Source organism: Strigops habroptila, chromosome 9 (genome assembly GCF_004027225.2).
Source record: "Strigops habroptila isolate Jane chromosome 9, bStrHab1.2.pri, whole genome shotgun sequence".
Taxonomy (NCBI): Eukaryota; Metazoa; Chordata; class Aves; order Psittaciformes; family Psittacidae; genus Strigops; species Strigops habroptila.
Genome location: NC_044285.2, coordinates 8,294,221 through 8,314,481, shown reverse-complemented (window position 1 = coordinate 8,314,481; position 20,261 = coordinate 8,294,221). Strand labels below are relative to the sequence as shown.

The 20,261-nt window shown below is 45.0% G+C and overlaps 1 protein-coding gene across 4 annotated transcripts in view; it reads right to left on the bottom strand.

Annotated features, from left to right (window-relative positions):
• ABHD2 (abhydrolase domain containing 2, acylglycerol lipase) overlaps positions 1-17,867 on the bottom strand; it is a 39,368-nt gene extending 21,501 nt beyond the window's left edge. Inside the window, exons 1-4 of one of the 4 annotated variants that reach the window (XM_030497297.1) lie at positions 17,780-17,814; positions 13,935-14,095; positions 8,057-8,143; positions 6,990-7,190 (exon numbers count right to left, since the gene is read on the bottom strand). In XM_030497297.1, the coding sequence (XP_030353157.1) occupies positions 6,990-7,183 (194 nt within the window). In that variant the 5' untranslated portion in view covers positions 7,184-7,190; positions 8,057-8,143; positions 13,935-14,095; positions 17,780-17,814. Of the gene's footprint in view, positions 1-6,989; positions 7,191-8,056; positions 8,144-10,084; positions 11,303-12,049; positions 12,711-13,934; positions 14,096-17,779 lie in introns of those variants that run through there. The other 3 variants (XM_030497296.1, XM_030497299.1, XM_030497298.1) reach the window with 3 other exon arrangements.
• Between the last annotated feature and the right edge of the window lie 2,394 nt (positions 17,868-20,261).

Genomic DNA, 20,261 nt, shown 5'->3' with positions numbered 1-20,261 from the left:
GAGATTTATTACTCCTGCTCAAACTTAAGCATGTTTATTTCTGCATTTTGCACTTAAAAATAAAGCAGTTAAAGCTCTGAAATACATGCAAAGTGTGAGAGCAGCAGCTTGGTATCTTGCCTATCTTTTCTTCTACTACTGTACATCAGCCTTTAAGCAACAGGTTTGTGGCGAGATAAATATCCTAAAATCCCTTAAGCATCCAGGCTCCAGGAAACCGATCACAAGACTTCAACAGGGAGGGGTAGGAGTTGCCCAGATTTTATAGATTTTGCATAATCAGTGAAAAAATAAGACAAGTTGAAACTCCTCTTCCCAGCCTGATGCAAAAGCAAGCAGCTATTAAACACCAGACTTTCATTTACTAAGTTGCCAATCTTACCTATGAAGCCTTGACAGTAACAAAGTGATGCTCTGTATCACTGCATTCCAGTAAAAACTGTCCTCAGCTGAAGGCCAAGTTTGACTTGCAAAGTATCCTTCTAATCTATAGAAGAATCAGGCATATGATCTGACTATTTCTGTTGACTCTCCATTTTGGCAACAGATAAATCTGGTTTTAAAAGTCTTCCTGTAAATAACTTCGATCTACATCTTTCAGTGAAAGTCTACAGGAACTTTCCAAGTACTGAGCATAATAGACTGTACAGGACTGAAGGGCATCTTTTCATCCAGGATTTATGTGGACTTTCAGCTCTGCTTTTACTAAAACTGAAGAGGAGAGCATAGAAAGAACTCTTTGGTCATGAAGGTGCATGATACCACACTGGTGAGGGGGAAAAAAAGCTTGCCAGGAATTGTGCAAGAGTCTTCACCCAGTGAAAAAGCACAGATCAGATTTTATTTAAGCCTATTATGTAGAAATCAGTTCCAGAGACAGTATCATATTCAACCTACCTGAAAAAAACCCCTTAACTATCCAGTGGTGATTGCAATAGCCAGCACAGACTGTTTCACAGTGAAAACAACATTCCTCATGGCAAAGAGCCGAGAAGAGACGATCCTGTGAACAATCATCCATAAGCAGAAGAGTATGTACTCAGGGGTATTTTTCTTACGGCTTACCTTAACGAAACGAGCTCAGCAGGGTGTGACACGTGGAAACACAAACTAGGTATCATGCAGGCTGAGCAACTATGTAGTGTTCAGTTTAAGCAGCATTCAAGTATTGCCCTTTAGGTTTTATGCTAAAACTATTACTACTGCTAAATCTAATCATGTCTTCCAAACAAGGGCCCCCCACTCATAAAAGCAGGTGGCTTCCCTCCAGCTCTAAGGAGAAACAGGGAAAGTGTTCAAGGACATGACAGACTCCAACTCCTCTGTAATGCCTGCTATAAACCAAAGCAGATTTGAAAAGCAGTGTGCTGTAGAGATTATCCCAGCACACCAAATTTCACTAAGTATTCCTCAGGGTGCCCTGTTCCAGCACTACGTCTATTGCAGAACAGTGGAAATGCTGCTTATAGTTTACAGATGACAGGAGCAGAGTTGTGAACAGCAGTCAGGAGGACCTCTTGCAGAGGTATATACATGCCTACAATAGGATGAGGATGATGTACCACAATAGCATAGACAGGTACTGATAACACAGGAGAGCCAAAGGCAAAGTTGTGATGTACTATAAACCAAAATTTCTATTTTGCGAAATAAAAACAGCTTCCCAGTTTGCTCCAAAGGCTTTTAACTGACTCATTTTCCTGTTTTGATTTGGTCAGTCGCAATAGGTATCAGGCACTCTGAGTAAAGACAAATATTTGAGGCAGTTAGTTACAGCTTCCAGTAGCCAGTCCTGTAACCTCCAGTAGCAGGATTCTGTAACAGACAGAACAGGTCTGGAAATGCCAGTTACTTATTATGGAAGCTGACTTATATAGCACAAGTACAAAGTTCAGTCTTAACTGGCTAAGTGAATCCACAGCCAGTTACATAAAGCTGATCACAAATCCCAATGTTCTAGCTCCAAATGCTGCATTTCAGCTGTGTAGCACAGCCACACATATCTTGATAGGTGGCTGTCCACGACAGAGCCTGAGAGCAACAGAATTCCCAGGTGCTTCACAAATTTTCTCCTAGCATTTTAATATTAAACCCAATTCCAACATGTGATTGTAGGTTACGTTTTAGTGGTGCTCAGGCAGCAGATTATAATTTTAGAGCACATACATTGCCCAGTACGCAGGAATTTAGGAAAGCAGCAGCTGTATAAGCAGCTCACACAAAGCACATAAAAACTCTGCTATTTTTATTAGCAAGCATCAGCATTTAGGTCCTCAAAAAGATCTGAAGTGGAAGTTCGGCAACAGGCTTATTTCTGGAGCATTACTTCATTTCATCCGAGGAGATTAACACTTTCAGCATTAACTCTCACATCACCTTTCATGTGCTGCAGAGCATTAGATGCCGATGGCAAGAAAGCAGAGCCCACAATTTGCCCATGTCAGGGGACACCAAGAACCACTGCCTGCATTATAGCAGGAGACAGGTTGTTTCCCCCTGCCCTTTACAGAGGAGCCTGAAGGCATTTAAAGGATGCTTTACAAATCAGACCTTGTTTGAACCTTGTCCTTCATTTGATGCTGGGGAATGCAATTTGAATTCCAATCAAGAAAGCTCATCTAAAAGTCTGCAGGGTTCAACTCCCTCCTCCCGAAACATGTAGAAAGTGGCTTTTTCTGCATCAGTGCAGCCAGGCTGTTCCATGTGCCAAAGAGAAAATGTGTAACAGCAAAAATTTAAAGCAGCTCACAGAGCTTACATGTCCCCTGAGCTTCTGAAAAAGAAACTAACCTAAATGGAATGTTTGCTGCCCATAGAACCTGTATGAAGTCAGAACTGTTTAAAAGTACAGACTGGCCTCCTTGGTTAAACCACCTCCTTTTCAATTTAGGCAGCTTTTACTTAGTAAGGGGCATGAGTATCACAGCATGTCTTTCTTGCTGATGAGAGCTGGAGAACACAAAGCTTCTGCTGATGCCACAGCAGAGCACCTAGCAGGTACTTAGGCTTCCCCCAGGGCTGCTTCACTCCCCAAGGTCAATGCTTCAACTTCCCAATAGGGAGCTGCCATTCTTCTCTACCTCTTAACATGTTCACCTGCCAAAGCTTCGGAAGCAACACTGTTCTTCTAGTTTATTATTCTCCTGGAAGTATTCCTCCCAGGGTAAATCATGAAGGAGCTGACAGGAATCAAACACTACTTGCTATTAGATGGAAGGAAAGAACATTGAAAAGCTTGAAGACAGCTTTTCTGACTACTCGTCTCCTTGCATCTAGGAGAAAAGCAATGACAGTGCAAAAGAGTCTTCTGGTACCAGGCAGCCTGCTCATCCAGTGCAGGTTACCCTGCAAACAAAGGATAAGAAGGATCCAGGCTGGATCCTTGACAGTGTTTACTAACAGGCTTGACAGTCATTTGCCTCAATCTTTGAGGAGTTTGCCTTTATTAATGATAAAAGTGCAGACAGCAAGGATAATTATTTTCGATAAGGATGACACTTGTGCCACACCTCTGCAAGAATAAAGACACACACAGACTTGACAGCAGGAGAAACTGGGAACAGCCAAGAAAATAGCCCAGTACAGCAAGCACTGGCCAAATTTGTCCTCATGAATCAAAGAGCCAACATTGCATTTCTACAGGAATAAGATGGCAGACTTCCTGTACCAACTTGGGAGACAGGAAAAGGAGACAGCTGCAGCCAGGGGTTAGGCCTAAGTGCTCATGGGCACCAGTAAGTGTGCTGATTTGCAAGAGCTTCCATGCAAGAAGCAGTTCTCTGAATGAAAAAGGGTCTAATTATGCTACTCCACTCGGCAAGCCAAAATGCAGAAGGTAGAGGAAGGGAAATGAAGCTCTAGGAAGACAGAGTCTCTTGCTTACCAGTGTTTACTAGGTAGGTAGAAAGCTTCTAGTAGTTGAGAGAACTGCAGAAAGCAGTACTAACATGTGCAAGTATAGGGTACCTGGCACACAGCCATTTCGGGGAGCTTTACTATGTAAAGCTCATACATTATTCATCCACCACCACTTGGCTTACTATGGTTACAATGTACTGAATAAGTACATAGGTAAGGATGGTGCCATGAAGGGGAAATAACATCCAAAAGTGGTTTTTCCCCAAATATTTTTGCACAGCTGCACAGATGGAATAACTTTGCTTCCTTCTGCTTCCTCCCCTTCCAGCAACACCCTCACCCCTTCCTCCCTTAAGCATGAGGGAGTTGAACAAACCAGGTCTGAAAGCCAGTTCGCAGCTGTACAGAAGATCTGGTCTTTAACAGACCTCAAACAAACCCAGTAGTGATATAACAGGAGGGATTGCAGGGCTACTTTTTTTGCTTTCATGGTAGAATCTGAAAAGAGCTGCTTAATCAGCTTTCCCAACACTCGGAATAATTAGCAAGTAATCAAAGCCCTGCAAGATTTTGCAGTGCAGTATGGCACAAGCTGTTTGCACATTGCTTTCTGCTAATTAGTCCTACAAACTGTTTTATGCATAATTGCAGGCATTCAAATCTATTTGTTCCCCTTTAGTGTCCAGGTGACTTTCATGCTAAAGACAGGATTTCTTTGATTTTTTTTTTCATTTCGGTATTGAAAAAAGTCTGTGATATCATCATTAGAATAGAAAACCCCCACATATATCATCTTACAGAGTTGTCTTTCCTGTAAACTCTTTCAATCCCCAAGAACTATTATATTCCCATTTTCCCTAACATAGATATAGAGGTAACAAGACTGAACAAGTATCTATGGATATATTTTGTTCTAGTTAGTTTCAGCTGAGTTTGCCTCCTGGGGTCATGCAAGCCTTTCAGAGGATGTTCAGCTCAAGAACCATGCGTTGGAAATCACTGCTCCAGTTTTCAGAGAAGCTGATCTAGAGAAAGCAAACAACCTGAGCGCACACTCTTAACACACCACCAGGGCTCTGCAAGCTCTTCACTCCTGCAATTAATGCACAGCAGATGCACTGCAATTTTTAGACACGTTCACTCTTTCGGGAATGGTTTGTTCCCCAACTGAAAGTAAAGAACACTGCTCTAAGTAGTGCTAGGAGTTTGTGCCATGAGAACAGAGCTAAAATAGGAGTAAACCAGACTGAATTAGCTTACAATCTGTTCCCAAAGATTAGCCTAATGCTAGTAAGCCTTCAAGACTTGTAATCAGCACAGCTTCACGTTTGCTCTTTCAGTGACTAGGGGCATGTCAATCTGGAGTGCCAACGGTGAGATAAGTGTCCAAGGTACCAAGTAACTAGAGACTCCTTAGTTTATTTCTTAGGGAAGCAACTGCTTTGCAAGTTAAGGCACTAGACATAAGAGTCCAATTTCAATGCTCAGCTTCAACACATGCTTATGTTACTACCAAACTGAGAGTCTATCAGGGAACCCTCTCTGGGCTCCAATTTAAAATGGATAATGCTTTGTTTCCTCCAAGAGTTTACAGATCCTGTGGCCTAAGATCTTACACCTTACATAATCAAGGCACCTAACACAGCACTGCTAAAAGCCTCTCATCTCCCCTAAAATGACTATCATTAAGTCAGCTTGACTTTTGAGATCCAAAAGGAAGGTTCATGCAGCTGCACTCAGCACTTACTAGATAATTGATGTATTTAGGGCTTCTAAATAGGACTTGCAAGTTCTCAAAGTGATTGCAGAAGAAATACTGTAATCAAAGTCCTTGTCCCTCCAAAGCCTCATGAAATTGTAGTAAATGTTTCATCTTATTGCTGAGGGTAAGGGCAGCTGCACCGATTCTGGAGGTCCTACAATGGAAGGTCAAGGATCAGCCCACTTAAATACACAGTTGACATGAGGTCAATTTGAAAGTGGATTCAACAGGCTTAGAGTTGGCCAGTATGTCATTGCTTTGTTAAACTAGTTATGATGTGCTCTACCAGTAATAAGTTTCATTAGTCTTCAGTCAACTTAAGGCACTTCAAGTAAGAACAGGCACTCTAACAGCCATCCCTGCCTTCATTAAGTGCACAGACACACCGTGAAAGTGTCTCCTTCCTGTGAGCCCTGACAGATTTCTTTCCTAATAGAATGGGGAGCACACGAACAGGAACAAGTGCTGACTGCATCCATCCCTCCCCCATTTCTGCAGACAGTGGGCTTCAGAGTGCTGGTATAGTACAATTATCAGCATACAGCCACTATAGAGAGCACAGTGATGACATTCTATACATCCATGGAAATCCCTGCTCAGCAAGGCTTGGTTCTAAACCCAGGTACCTGGGACACTAAAAGCAATGAAATGCTTGACTTGGAACACATTTATTTTATCAAGAGAATACCCTGACATTCATTTGTACCCAGATTTAAGAAACACACTAGGCAGAAGAATGGTTAAGCGCAGCTCTTCTCCACACAAGACAGGTGTCCTGGGTTCAGCTATAGCAGTCATTTTTCTCCTTCTTAGTAGCTGGTGCAGTGCTGTGTTTTTTAACTTTCAGCCTGGGAACAACGCTGATAACACCGATGTTTTTAGTTGTTGCTAAGTAATGTTTATTCCAACCAAGGACTTTCTCAGTCTCATGCTTTGCCAGGGAGGAGGGGAAGCCGGGAGGAAGCAGAGACAGGACACCTGACCCAAACTAGCCAAAGGGGTATTCCATACCACAGCACGTCATGCCCAGTATATAAACCGGGGGGAGTTACCCGGAAGGCCCAGATCACTGCTCCGGTCGGGCTGGGTATCAGTCGGCGGGTGGTGAGCAATTGTATCCTCTCCCCTTGTTATTTCACTAATCATTATCATCACTGGTGGTAGCAGTAGTGGTTTTGTGTTATACCTTAGTTGCGGGACTGCTCTTATCTCAACCCGTGGGAGTTGCATTCTTCCGATTCTCGTCCCCATCCCTCCGGGAGCGGGAGGAGGAAGGGGGGGAGTGAGCGAGCGGCTGTGTGGTTCTGAGTTACCGGCTGGGCTCAAACCACGACAACAGGTCAGCATGGAAAACACACATGCTACTTACTCTTTGGTCAGAAGTGGGCAGGATTTGAGTAGAAAGCGTGCCAAAGCAGAGTCCTGGTAGATGAGCTCAGGAGGGGCAGTTGGGCTTTTCAAATTCAAGCAGCGAACAATAACATAGAGAACAGCAGCAACCGCAGCTAGCTTCACCCCATCAAACACCGCTGGCAGCTCAGAGGTTTCCAACATCACACTCATCTTGAACCTGTAGATAAAAACAATATCAATATTAAAGCTTTTTACAATATATTGTTGGATATGAACATTAATACAAGACTGTGCTAACCAACTAGATTTGTCACTCACCACTGCTACAAGAACTCTGGCATATCAAGCCAGACTAGCGACTTCCAGGATGAAAGGAAGTTTCTTTTGTACTGCTCTAAACACGCCAACCACCACAAGAAACAGAAACCGAATGCTCAGTTGGGAAGGAGATTTATCCCTAATCAGTGCTGCACTAAAATTACAACTGTGTCTCAGGTGTCAAACCCTCCAGTCCTTAGTAGCCAGTCAATACTTTGAGGATCTTGGCCAAGACTACCCAGCTCAAATAGAAGCTGAGTGAAGAACCAAGCTATAGAGGCATATCAGCAGCTTTGGATGCCTGCTTCCTCCCAGATGTACAAGCCAGGCTTCAAAAGGAGAACTTGAAAGAACTACTGTGTTAGCTCCTCAGCCTGAATTTTGCAACTCCATGAGTTGCAACTGGTACTAACTCCTGCATGTATTTAAGGTGGTCACTTTATGTACCAGCGAGTTCAGCATTTCTTTTAATTCACTGCAGTTCTGCAGCTGAAGGAAGATTAAATTAATATTTAGTCTTTCAAGGGCTTCAGAGTAAAGGAAGTGAGCCAGGGGAGGGAATTTGCAAACCCACAATACAGCGATATGCTTCCAGCTTGAAATAAAGTTCTTTAATTGATTCAGCTTCTTTTGAACATATGGTTCAAATAACTGGCTGCAGTTACTACAGGGACATTTCATTCATGTTGATAGGGCAGGCTTTTCTCTGGGTCTCAGTCACATGGCTAACCCAAGCAAGATCAGTACTGACAAGTCAAGTCTTACCAATTTCACCTTTCCTTCAAGCTAAGAAGAATTGCCAGTCCTCAGTACAATTGTCACTGTCTGGATCCACGTGCTCTCCGAGTTATCCTGTGAGGAGATGAAAAGCAAATTGATTGTTAGCAATAGGGCCACATCTCTCAGCTGGAAGGGAAGAAAACAAATGTATACAAAGGTCCCATCACAGACATTCCAATTGATTTGTGTATTCAGTCCTAATTGCTTCAACTCTGATGCATCTGCATTAGAAATCTCCTGCCTGTGGACAGATTCCAGGCTAGATCAGTTGCCTACAGCATATTAATTCATTTGCGGTATGCAAATAACCTTCATCAGCAGAGATAGACAGAAAGCAACAGTGAAAAGAAATCAGCACAACTCCTGAGGAAAGCCAAGCTATGAACTTCCAGAAGACCACACAGTCACCATCTTTGCAAGACAGTGGCATTGTGCCCATTACAAAAGCTATACAAATCCCTTCCTATTTAAGACTAGAAGTCTACTGATCTTCTCAACTTTGTGCAGTATCTACACTGCTCCTGAAGTGTGAAGCCAGTCTGAAAAGAAGTTTCCTGCTACTTTTACTCAGGCTTAGGGAGGCAGCTCACTCCCACAGATGGGAGCCTGTAAACAGTCTCTGCTTGTTCCCACACTTGCTTTTTGAGACATTACAACATATCACACTTCAACAAGATGGTGAGAGCCACCAGGAGCCTCGGATACAGCCACCTAATTAACACCAGTGCACACGCACCGGGGCTTGTTACAGGAATTTGATGATGCCAGTAAAGGAGTGAGAGCTTTCAGCCTCCAACCATAAAAACCTAAGTGATATTTACACTTAGAACTGATTCCCTACAGGCTCAACAAACCAATGGGGAATCAGAGCTTCCAGTAAAAAGCTCCACAACAGTCTGCTCTCTACCATGGCTGCTGCTTCCAACACCGAGAATACACCAAACAGGACAGGTCATACCAAAGCCTTACTCAAAGCCTCAAAAACACCCTTAAAACCTCAGCAGTACTTTCTGTACTCAATGCAGCCACACTGAAATCCCTTGGAGGAAAACAAGTGTGACATCAGCTGTTGATTAACAGCGTGCTGGAAAGCTGCAGGTTGCTGCCACCACAACTCCCTGTGCTGATGGAGAACAGAGGGTGAGGAAAGCGAAGACATTTAATACTGAACAACTCCGAAGGTTTTGTTTTCCATTTCTGGGCTTCACAGTAGAAGGGAGAGGAGTGGGCTACAAAAAGGCATTTATTTTCCTAATGAGAAGATTACATTGGCATGCATCTCAAAGAGTTTGAGTGTAGTACGGTATCTCACTTCCATACTTAGACTTTCACCAACACTACCACCAACTGAACAGGAGAAAACAGGCAAACTACAGCCATAGCTTCTCCAGGGAAAGCACAATAGGCAGAAAAGCAGACCAAGCTGCTGAACTCACAGACAACCAGGCACTTAAGCAAATCTTCCCCAGCTGAAACTCCCATAAGCTGTGTTGGCATCTTCCTTTCATCAGAAGATACAAAAGTTACCCAAGGCCTTCCCACCACTTGGGTTTTAAGCCAGTTCTCTGTTTACAGCTTTCATGCTATTAGTGAATTTGTTAAAAATAAAACTGGCACGGATTAGTCACTAGCATTTTATCCGAGTTACTCAGTAGAACAGATCCAAGTAAGCTGCATCTTCCCGAGATTCTTCTCTCCCAAGTGATCTTCAGATTACAAGCACATCTTCTCATACTTCTATTTTAGCCTATTGCTACTTTAAAAAAAGCATGGTTTTTTGCAGTTACATTCAGAAAAATCAGCTGTTAGTAAGCAGGATTATGCTTCAACACTTCTGAACTAATATTTTTCTATTTTAGACAGTCTAATACACATTCACTGCACTTACACACCTCAAACATGTGCTAGAGGTTCATTTATTTGACAGTATCTCTACCTAGAAGCTCAGATCAGTCTGTGTACAGCTAACACAAAGTTGGCATTGCAGTTGCACAACTGCCTACACTGGTTTACTAAGCAATGGATCTAGTCCATGAAGACTAGATGGGTAAGCTATGGATCCAGCTGTGGCACTTCAGGTACCTCCTCTAGAGTCTCGTCCTTCTGAAGACCTAAAGAGACCTGTCTCAACCACGGCAGATTTGCAGGGGCTGATCCAGAACATTCTGCTCTGAAATGTTCAGCTCACTGGAGTGGATTTGGGAGCTCTGCCTCTATAATCACATAGGTCAAATGCCTCTCTATTTATAAGCAGGGGCGAGGTCACCTTGCTTCTGTTTTGTTAAACCTGTTTTGCATTGACCCAATAAATTGGTGTTTACAAAAAGCACAGATAACCAGTGTCAAGCCAGCTAGCTTTTAATCTAGAATGCCCTCTTAGTCAGCATTAATATAAACAGACAAACATCTGGCCTTTTCTGTATACAGAACACTAGATTTGCTCTTAACAGGCTAGACAAAATGAGCAAGAGGCAGTAAGTGCATCACTGGAAGCAATTAAGCCTGCCTTTTCACCCATGACAGGGTCTGAGATCCACATTCAGGAACACAAAGAAGTTGAAGCTCTTGGGACTGAGGATGTTATTTTGAAGCACCTTAAGTGTACAATTCTTTTTATAATTCACTTATAGGCACTAAAACCCCAAAGACTGAGAGTCTTTTCAAGCAATATTCTTAAGTCCCATTTGTGACTGAGGACTAAGTGTAAAATCAATCACTTGAAGGCAAGAGCTGGATTTGCGGCGTCTTTTCATTTGCCCTTTCATTACAGAATAAAAAGCTGAAAGTGATGTTAAAGGAGGAAACACTTCAGCATTACTGTTAACAGCATGCACCTTACCCCTACAAGTATAACTAGAAAAAACTCCATGTCTTCCCATTCCAGACAGGAATAGAAACAAGTACAACAAAAGCCGGAAGAGCTGCAGCAAATTCTTTATGCCTCCTTTCAAAGACACTGGGTTTTGGGAAAGCCATCATCAAGACACTCACTTGTAAGTGAAATAATGACTGACAACAAATGAGACCTGTACACATTCCTGGTCCAGGCTTCCCAGGGAGAGGAGAGTCTTCCAGGGACAGAAGTCACTTCACCCCATGACTCAGGGCACCATGCACTGGATTCGGTAGCTCCCAAGCATTAAAGCTTCTCCACCCAAGCCAAAGCTGAGCCTGACTCTGCATTCTGGAAAGCCAGCATTAAAAAAGCAAAGACATTAAAGGAAGCCACTCCCATGGGGTCCTTCCCTCAGGCCTTTTAATGAGCGACTGAAAGCCAGGCAGACATTTCACTGAAGCATTACAGATGCTTTGGGCTAAGCTGAAGATGCAGCCGTATGGAACTGCCTACAGACAAGAGTAAAGGCAGCCTCTTTAAAAGCAGCTCCACTAGCAAGATACTTTATGCTTTTTACAGTCACTGAAGAATCTTGAAGGAATCTTGTTTCCAGGAATAGCAGTTTGATACAAAAGCCTCCTAGATGCCTTCCCACCAGTCAGCATTCTGGCTCACTTGCGCTACCAGAGCTCAGCTGAACATCAACATACTGGAGCATGCCTGGCCAACACTGAAAGCCTTTAAAAATCCCCTTTCCTATCCTTCTTTCAAGTAGTGTAATACCCTCTCTCCCCCACTAAGACTCAGAAGAGCCAAAGAGGCTGTTTCTAGACAGATTAAGCAGACAGACTTTGTCAACTAACATTCCTTGGACTGGTTTCATTTATCTGTAGTGCTTCCTTGGGGAACAAAACTAAGCAAGTCAGCTAGACAAGAGGAAAGCAAAACATCCCACTTTCAAGAGTTGTGTCTAGGCAGATGGGAAAGTATTCAGCCTAAACTGCTATGTCAAGGTGTCCATGAAGTTATACAGATAGATACAACTATTTTAGGGCCACACCAGTACTGTGCCTCATGGGCTTAGCCACAAAAAGCAAGGCGTCACACCACTTGAGACTGGCATCCAACCAGCCCAAGCTTACCCCATGCAGAACCTCCTATTATCTTCAGTGGTAGCTCACAAGAGAAGCAAATGCTGAGATCATCTTGATGTATCACTCTATACTTCTGGCTATTTAAAAGAACCAAGTCCCAGACCTCAAGGCACAGAGGGAATAATGAAGAATTAGCTGAGCACTTCAAGCACTTAAACTTAGGTTTAGATACGGCCAAAAGTGATGAAGTGCAGTTATCACCAGAGTCATCAGGAGCCTGCCAAAGTCCACCACAGTTTTGTTGTCTAACAAACATCCCATAGATTCTTATCTCCAAATAAAGAGGGCACTCTGACATGTCCCATCACAAGAGTGCTTAAAAGAACATTACTTGGAAGTCTTTGGTGCAAATCCCTCCACCTTGTGCCAGAGCCACCACCCGGGCCAGGATCTGGCTGGTTGGTAAGTATACAAAGCAGGGAGTACTGTTTACATCATGTCCCAACAGGAATTTCTTGGCTGGAGACTTCAATGGAATTTGACCTTTTCATTGGATACAATACTTGGCTCATACACTAAATTCAGAGGTACTGTGAGGTTACAGGGACAAAGTTCATAGCGCCAAGCACCACACACACTGCCAGAAGGATAGGTGCCTTTAACTGGAGATTTTCCTCCTCTTCTGACTTTGAGACGTCCTACACCTTCAGAGCAGATATATCTCAGAGGATAGAAGTACACACCAGCTTGCTTAAGAAAGCACTCGAGAATAATTCTCTAGCCATCAGGGCCATAAACTCTCCAGGTTTTTCACTTCCCCAAGAAGGCTAATTTACAGTCAGATGAGCCTTGGATTTCACTTCCTTCCAGCTACAGGAACTGCTTTTGTTTCTTCACAATATCATTTTAACTGATCAAAATGGTTCTACTGCCTGACAGGCGGATTTTGTGTATTACCTAAAGAACATTGTTATATAGACTCCCCGTATGTCACCTTATCTAGTTCCCCTGCTTGTTTCAGACGGATTGGAAAACATTCCCTTAGTTTTTTATTGCACATGCCTGATATACAAGGTTAAACTAAGACTAGACTCTGATGACTCCACACAAAGTCAATTAATTGCATCTTATCTTAAAGGAAAGACTCGTGTTATTTAAACAAACATAATTATTTGATTACTGCAGAGTCTTTAGGACTTTGTCCCACTCTAATCGCTGCCTTACGGAACCACAGCACAAAGCTCCAGCTGCTTATTGAAGGGCGATATCCCTCACTGATATGGTTTAGTGGTGGTCTTGGCAGTCCTGACATAATGGTTGGACTTGATGATCTTAAAGGTCTTTTCCAACCTAGTTGATTTTATGACAGGTCAAGCTTAGTTTTAGGTACTGAGAGAGAAGAAATACTGGCTAGCATCTTTCCACAATCTTACAGTATTAGCAGGTGTCTCTTGCCTACCACATAACTCTGTCAGCACACAGTATTAAGCTCAAGGGAGGAAGTGGAACAAACACACTGCAGAGAACCTGACAACCCATGCTCCCTCGTTAGGGAACGCTATCAGCATCAAGCCAAAGATAGTCAAGTCAGCCAATACAAACTGCATTACAGACAAACACCCCCATCCCCGAAGGGCTCTGCTCTGTTCCTTCACTATATTTTGAAACACATCATCATACTGTTGAAGATACTCCAACCCCTCCATGCCTGCAGGCACAGAGCTCAGGTGTACATATTGAAGGAGCAGCCCAAAGTCCCAGCACATCACAGCTGTGTGCTCGGCTATAGGGTGCACAGCCAAGTTAAGTGGGGAGCATGCCCCACACCAGACTACCTGCACAGCAAGGAAAGACCATCTATCACCAAAACACACATTAAAAGAGCAGAGAAGCTTTATTCAAGATTGGTCCAGTTCACGCAGTCTGAACACACCTATATCTGAACATGATCAAAAGCTGAGGTGCCACTTAACTGAGGTCTTCAAACCCCTGCTCATTTTGTTTCCCCTGACGAGCAGCTCTGTTCCACAGCAGCACAGAAGATTTGCAGAGTCATTCTCTCAGAGTCTGTCCGTGACAGATCGAAGGCTCATGCTAGAGAAGTTTAATTCATGTAATTACATTAAAAATGATGACAAAATAACCGAATACAGAGAGACAGAACCTGACCAACACACAGCTACTGCTAGTAGTGCAGAATACTCAAGTTTTACCAGAATGCCTATTAAAGCAAACAGAGATTTGGGAGCACTACAGCAGTCACCAGCAACTCTCAGTTTGAGGAGCTACATCACCCAATCCCCTGCCGAACCTGAGCGGGAGGTTAGGGATATCACAGGTCTCCTTACCTCTCACAAGGATGCTCTCTGTAAATGACTGTGCATCTTGCTACTTCACTTAGTACAATCTTGCACATTCACATATGGCCAACCAACACTTCCCAGAACTGGGTGTTCCAGTTAAGGGAGAGCCAAGCTTGAACACCCTCAGCATAATCCTTCTGGAACCTGTATCTCTATGCAAAAGCATTTTTGAAGATGTAAATATGCTTAGAAGTGGGACAAATTGTTGAACTCACTAGCAGCCAGCCAGTTGCTTTGTCCTAGCTGACCCTTGCCATAAGGAGCCTGTACTATGCTATTTGAGCACTCAGTGCCCTGAGCAGGGCTGTAGGTCAATTGTTAGCAACTAGTACATCCCAAGTTTCAGAGGGTTTTGTGTCTGTAAGAGCTCAGTCCATATTAGTAGAGGAAGTTGTCACTGCCTTTTATTATAGTCAGACCAAACCCAGGATGACAAGAAACACAAATATTTCTCAACAGCAGTAAGTGCTAGGCAACTGCACTTCTTAGTCAATCTAGAGATACAGATTAAAAACTTCTGTAGATTGCAAAGTGTGACACTTCCTTCTACTGCTGTTACTGCTAACAGAGCAAAGGCACAAAGATGTTCCAAGCACCTGGTTTGTACAGAACTGCTTTGCAAGGCATTTTGAATTACTGCTGCCTGATGCTGGCAGTCAGAGACAATCCTTATTAGCAAATCAACTGATACAGCTGTGGAAGAGACAAGCCCTTGGGCACAGAAACTCTCCTAGAGCTAGAAGAGGTTGATAGCTGACTGACTAGGTTAGCATCATCGCCACCCACATATGCTGGGCAAATGGGACTTCGCTTCTCCGTAAGAAGGACAGACTGCCCTTGCACATTGAAATTAAATCAAATTGAACACAATCAGCTGAGCCTGATCAGATTTTTAACTGCATATAAGCTTAAACTTCACCAGCCATTTAGGCTGAAGTGCAAAGATTTGCCTAGAAGTTTGGCTGATCTATAGTACACATTAAGAATAGCAATTCAGAGCTACAACACATCATGAAATACAATCTTCCAGAGAAACTCAAAAGTGTAGATGAAGACTCCAATATACCAGCTATGATAATTCAGGCTTTTGCTGGAAAGTCCGGAAAACCACTTCCAGGCTGTTATCTGCATCTGCACCTTTCAACAAGGATTACAAGGACCAAAGACCCCAGCATGTACACCCCTACTAGAGACTTTGCTAAATCCCATTCTTCCTTAACTTAATCCAAGTTCTGGCACTGTTAGAGCTGGCACCATGAAAATAAGGGTGCAGAAGCTGGACATACAGAGCAAGAAAGGGGAGTAATAGAGCAATGTGAATCTAGGAGCACCCAGGACATTTCCATTATCAAGTGAGGTTCAACTACACGCACACAGAAGACAGTGAAACTACAACCACTGGAGGTTTGATTCACTGTTCTAAAGCCACCATTTTTGCTAGTACATCAAATTACCCCCAGAAGTACAGTTGGAACTTAGTAGATGGGGATAACCTCTCCACGTGCCTGTTGCTGAGAACAAATGTTATTCTGCCACCTTTCCTTCCTGATACCACATCGCATAACAGTGACTATTTCAGTGTACTAATCTCTCGGTTTTCAAGGCAAATTTAATAACACAGCTTTATGAAACACTAAGAGCCGAAGCTGGTGTTCATTTCCTGTATAGAAAAAATACAGCTTTTACAAGAAGAGTAGAACATATTAATTTTTAAGTTTAACTTCTTCCGAAAAAGATTTGCAAGATGGAAGGTTTTAGCTCTAACCTCCATGGCTTTTCCGGCCCTAGAAGAAAAGAGTCTGGCACAATCTCGAGTGAGCCTCATCCCCTGTGTAGCTATTTCACCGAGTAACAAAGAGAAGCTCCCGTGCAAAAGCTGAAATACAACTGGTTTTAAGATGAAGGCAGGAGAATAGAAGAACCCAAACATTAGCTCTTTGGGTTTTTTTATAGCCACCTCCTTCTTACTCTTAAGACTGAAATAAGTGATGTCTAGAATAATAAGGCAACATGTCCACTGATCCAAGAAGAGACAAGAGAATGTATTTAAGCTTCTTTTGCAATGTGAGAACTAAGGAAGTAGGTGAAGTAGACAAACTAAGACAACAATAGAACAATCCAAGACTAGTTGTCAACAACAAAACTCCCTGCACGAGAAATAAACATTGTCACATAAGGTCTGAAAATAAGTTATCACGAATGCAAACGACTGAACTGGGTGTTCTGTGAACACCATATCAGTGATTGACTACAACACATCAATGTAAGCAACATTATTAACATGGCTGAGCATGATAATAATTGATAGTCATGGTATGCGAGATGAACACGATGTAACAGTTAGATGATTAATAAGCCACAAACATTTGTTACAGGAGGTACCAGTGCTGTGGAAGCCAAACAGCAATGTCTAAAAGGGAGACAGGAATCTTCAGTACTTACCACGCCAGTGACAACTGTACAACAATAAGAGGAAGCTGTTATGAATTCTCTGATAAGAACTGCATGAGAATGCAACCCCTCCAGCCATAACTGTGGCAATATAACTGCTGCTGACATGCCTCTTAAGAAGAGTTAGTATCAGGGGAGGGATTTCATGAGCTGTAATACATCAACTAGGATAGATTTATCTACCCATCCTGTGCTGGAGTCACACAGTTATACATGAAGTTGTAGAAGGGAGCCTTGTGTAAACTGCTCTAGGTGGCCCTGCCTTGGCAGGGGGGCTGGACTAGATGATCTCCAGAGGTCCCTTCCAACCCTAATGGTTCTATGAGCAGACAGGGTCCTGCCACACAGGCTAAGAGGCAGCTACACAGTACACACCAACAGAAGGAAGCCTTTAAAGCTGTTATGAAATGCTAGCAGCAGTGCGAGGACCCAGAATCACGAGTAACAGAGAAGAGCCCCACTGAGGAGGAGCAGCGCAACCTGGCAGACACCAGCCAGCACTCACCTGGCTGTAGCTCAACCAGTATCACCCCGCAGGGTAACACCGGTGTGAATTAGATACTCTCATGCGGACACTGAGCCCCCACCAGCTTACACCCGCTCCCCACCCCAGCCTTCACCCCGGGACCACGGGCTGCTCACACACCGCTCTTCCTGCCCCGCACCGCCACACACGAGGCGCTGGGCAAGGCCGTCACCGCCAGCCACGCAGTGCTCCCGACCCCGGCGAGAGCCGAAACGAGAGGCACCGGCAGCGGGGAACCGACCGACCGATCGACCACAACCGGGCCGGGCCACCGCAGCGCTACCCGCGCCTCCACTCGCGACACAAACACGAGCCTGCTGCAGAAAGGGAACGGAGAGAAGGCGAAGGCCCCGTACCGCTGGGAAGGAGGGAGGGAAGGGGTCCCGGAGGAGGGGGGTCCCGGAGGAGGGGGGTCCCGGAGCAGCGCCGCCGCCTCACCTGCGGACCCGGCACCGCCGCCGCTCGCACCCGTCTGCGGCAACCCCGCTACCCGCGGCCCAGCGGCAATCACCGTCGCCCTCCCATTGGCCGCTCCGCCCTGCCGCTTCCGCCCAACCCCGCTCGCGGATTGCCTGGAAGGAGAGAAGAGGGTGGGAGCGTGCTCTAGCCGGGCTGCTCGATCGCCATTGGTTGGTGGAGAGGCAGCGGGGCGGGGAACCGCTGTGCCATTGGCTCGGGAGCTGTCAGTCAGGCGGTGATTGGCGGCAGCGCGGGGCGGGCGGTGGGGGCGTGCTTGGGGAGCGGGTGTGCCCGGGGTGCCCGGGGTGCACGGTCACCCCTCAGTGACATGGGTCTGGGATGGGATAAAACCCCTCCAATGTGGCACAAAGTGCTTGTGGTCCCTGTGGGTGCGCTCAGGCGCTGAATACTGGACATATAATACTGCATTATAATAAAACAACAGGAATAGAGCTTAAAAATGTTGGGTGTCTCTGTTTCTTACTGCCCCCGGGTCACCTCCATGTGATAAACGTGGTGCTGGGGTCTCAGGAGCGATGGGCTCTTCACCCCTCAGAGGCGCAGGAGCCCCTGCCCTGTTCCCTCCCACCCAGCGGGATGTATGACAGGGACAGAGAGCTCGGCTCACAGGTACATGGGAGCCTGGCGCATGTGGAAAACCAAATAACAACACAAGAAATGCCCGCGATGTTTATAAACTTGCTTTTCTTGGAGCTTCCCAAAAGAGCCGCGTGTTACGTCGCTGGTAACATCAACTGTTCCTAGCGATGGTAATGGTTGCTTTATATAACTGGATGGAAAAATCCTTTCCCTGATTTGAGACGTTTTGTTTCCTGTGTTTACAGGGAGTGGGGAGCTTCCTACGTAGAGAAAGCACTCAAGGAGCAAGTCACATTTTCCAGAGAGTTATGTATCTGGAGATGAGTAACTGCTATAGCCTGAGTCACGGCGAAGAAGGGAGCGATGAGGAAGGACAGAGAGGGGATTGCTGAGATGATGGTGGCAGAGCAGAAGCAGCAGCAGCCCTGCAGCGAGCATTCCTCCTTGCTTTCTACAGGTGTGATCCTGCACCACTCGATCAAACGAGAGATGGATTCCTTATCTTCAGCTTTTAATTACCCTTGTGGGAACACCCAGGGTTTATACTGGATGGTAAACTTGTCAGCAGCTCAGCTGGGCTGAAGTTTGGTATGTTTGAGGCAACTGAGTTGTGTTTGTGATCAAGCTACGAGATAGACTTAGTGGATAAACTTCCTGTATTAGCCTCTTAACTAAGTATTTGAGGAATGTGTTTGAATTTGATTACAAAGAATTGCAGTCCGGTTGGTTCCAGTGGACCTTGGCTCTTCACCATCGATCCAGGCAGGAAAAAACCCAATCCAGGCAGGAAAACACACGACAAACCAGAACTAAGCCTTCCGGCAAGGCTTTTATTTTAAATCCTTGAGGCTGTTGGAGATTCCTCTGACCTGAGAGAAGCTCAGCTATTAGAAGAGAGCTTTCTCAAGCCCATGTCACAAAGCAAAGCAAACCAAACTCCTAGCTGCCCACTTGCTGAGAAGTGAAGCATGGGGTGGTCTTTGATATCAGGGTGCTCAGGTACACCAGTGAAGAATGAGAGCTGAGAACTGGAGGGGACTAACACTGAGGCGGTGGCAGCACAAATTCAGGTGGCTGTGGCAGTGGGAGCCAAACTCCTGAGCTGTGCTTATTACAAGAGGAAGGGATGTGGTGGAAAAGGTTCTGTGACTGCAAAAAGGAGGAACCAGTGCAAGCCAGTTCGTGTTTTACTCTGGGTAATGTTGGGGGTTTCCAGCTGCACCTTCTGGACTGGGAGCAGAGGTGGCTGGGAGGGAGCAAGCGTGTTGTGTGAATACAAACCCAGCTTGAGGCTACTAAACTGGCTTTCAAGCCATGGCTTGTAAAGGAAGCTGCCCTCCCTGTGAGTGTGCAGGGAGCTGATGCTGTGGTGGTGCTGGTGTGCTGGTGAGCACGGCAGGGCTGGTTGGTGTGGGGAGGGTGATGTGTGCTGTAGGTGGAGCGCTGTGGCCCGGAGCCAGGAGTGAGGCTGTACCACTCACAGCAATCGGCTCACGCTCGGGAAATGCCATCTGAGCAGTAGCACAAACCATACCAGAAAGGAAGGGTGCTGGGAAGAGCTGAGCTTCATTCCCAGCCTCCTAGGGAGGGATTTGGCAGCTCCAGCCCAACAGATGCTTCCGTCTGGTGTTACTGTGGAGAAGTGGGATGGGGTGTCCAGAACACCCTAATGCTTCAGAGACAGGAGGATCCCTCTTTGAGTAGTGTGGTTACTGCAGAAGAGGCCAAACGTGTGTGCTGGAAACTGTAGGCACAGGAAAAACACACAGCTTTGCCTTGTCATTTGGGCAGGTACTTACCTCTGTGCAGGGAGGCCAAAAAAAGGCTTGTGATAATTTCACCTTTTTAAACCCAGTAGTTG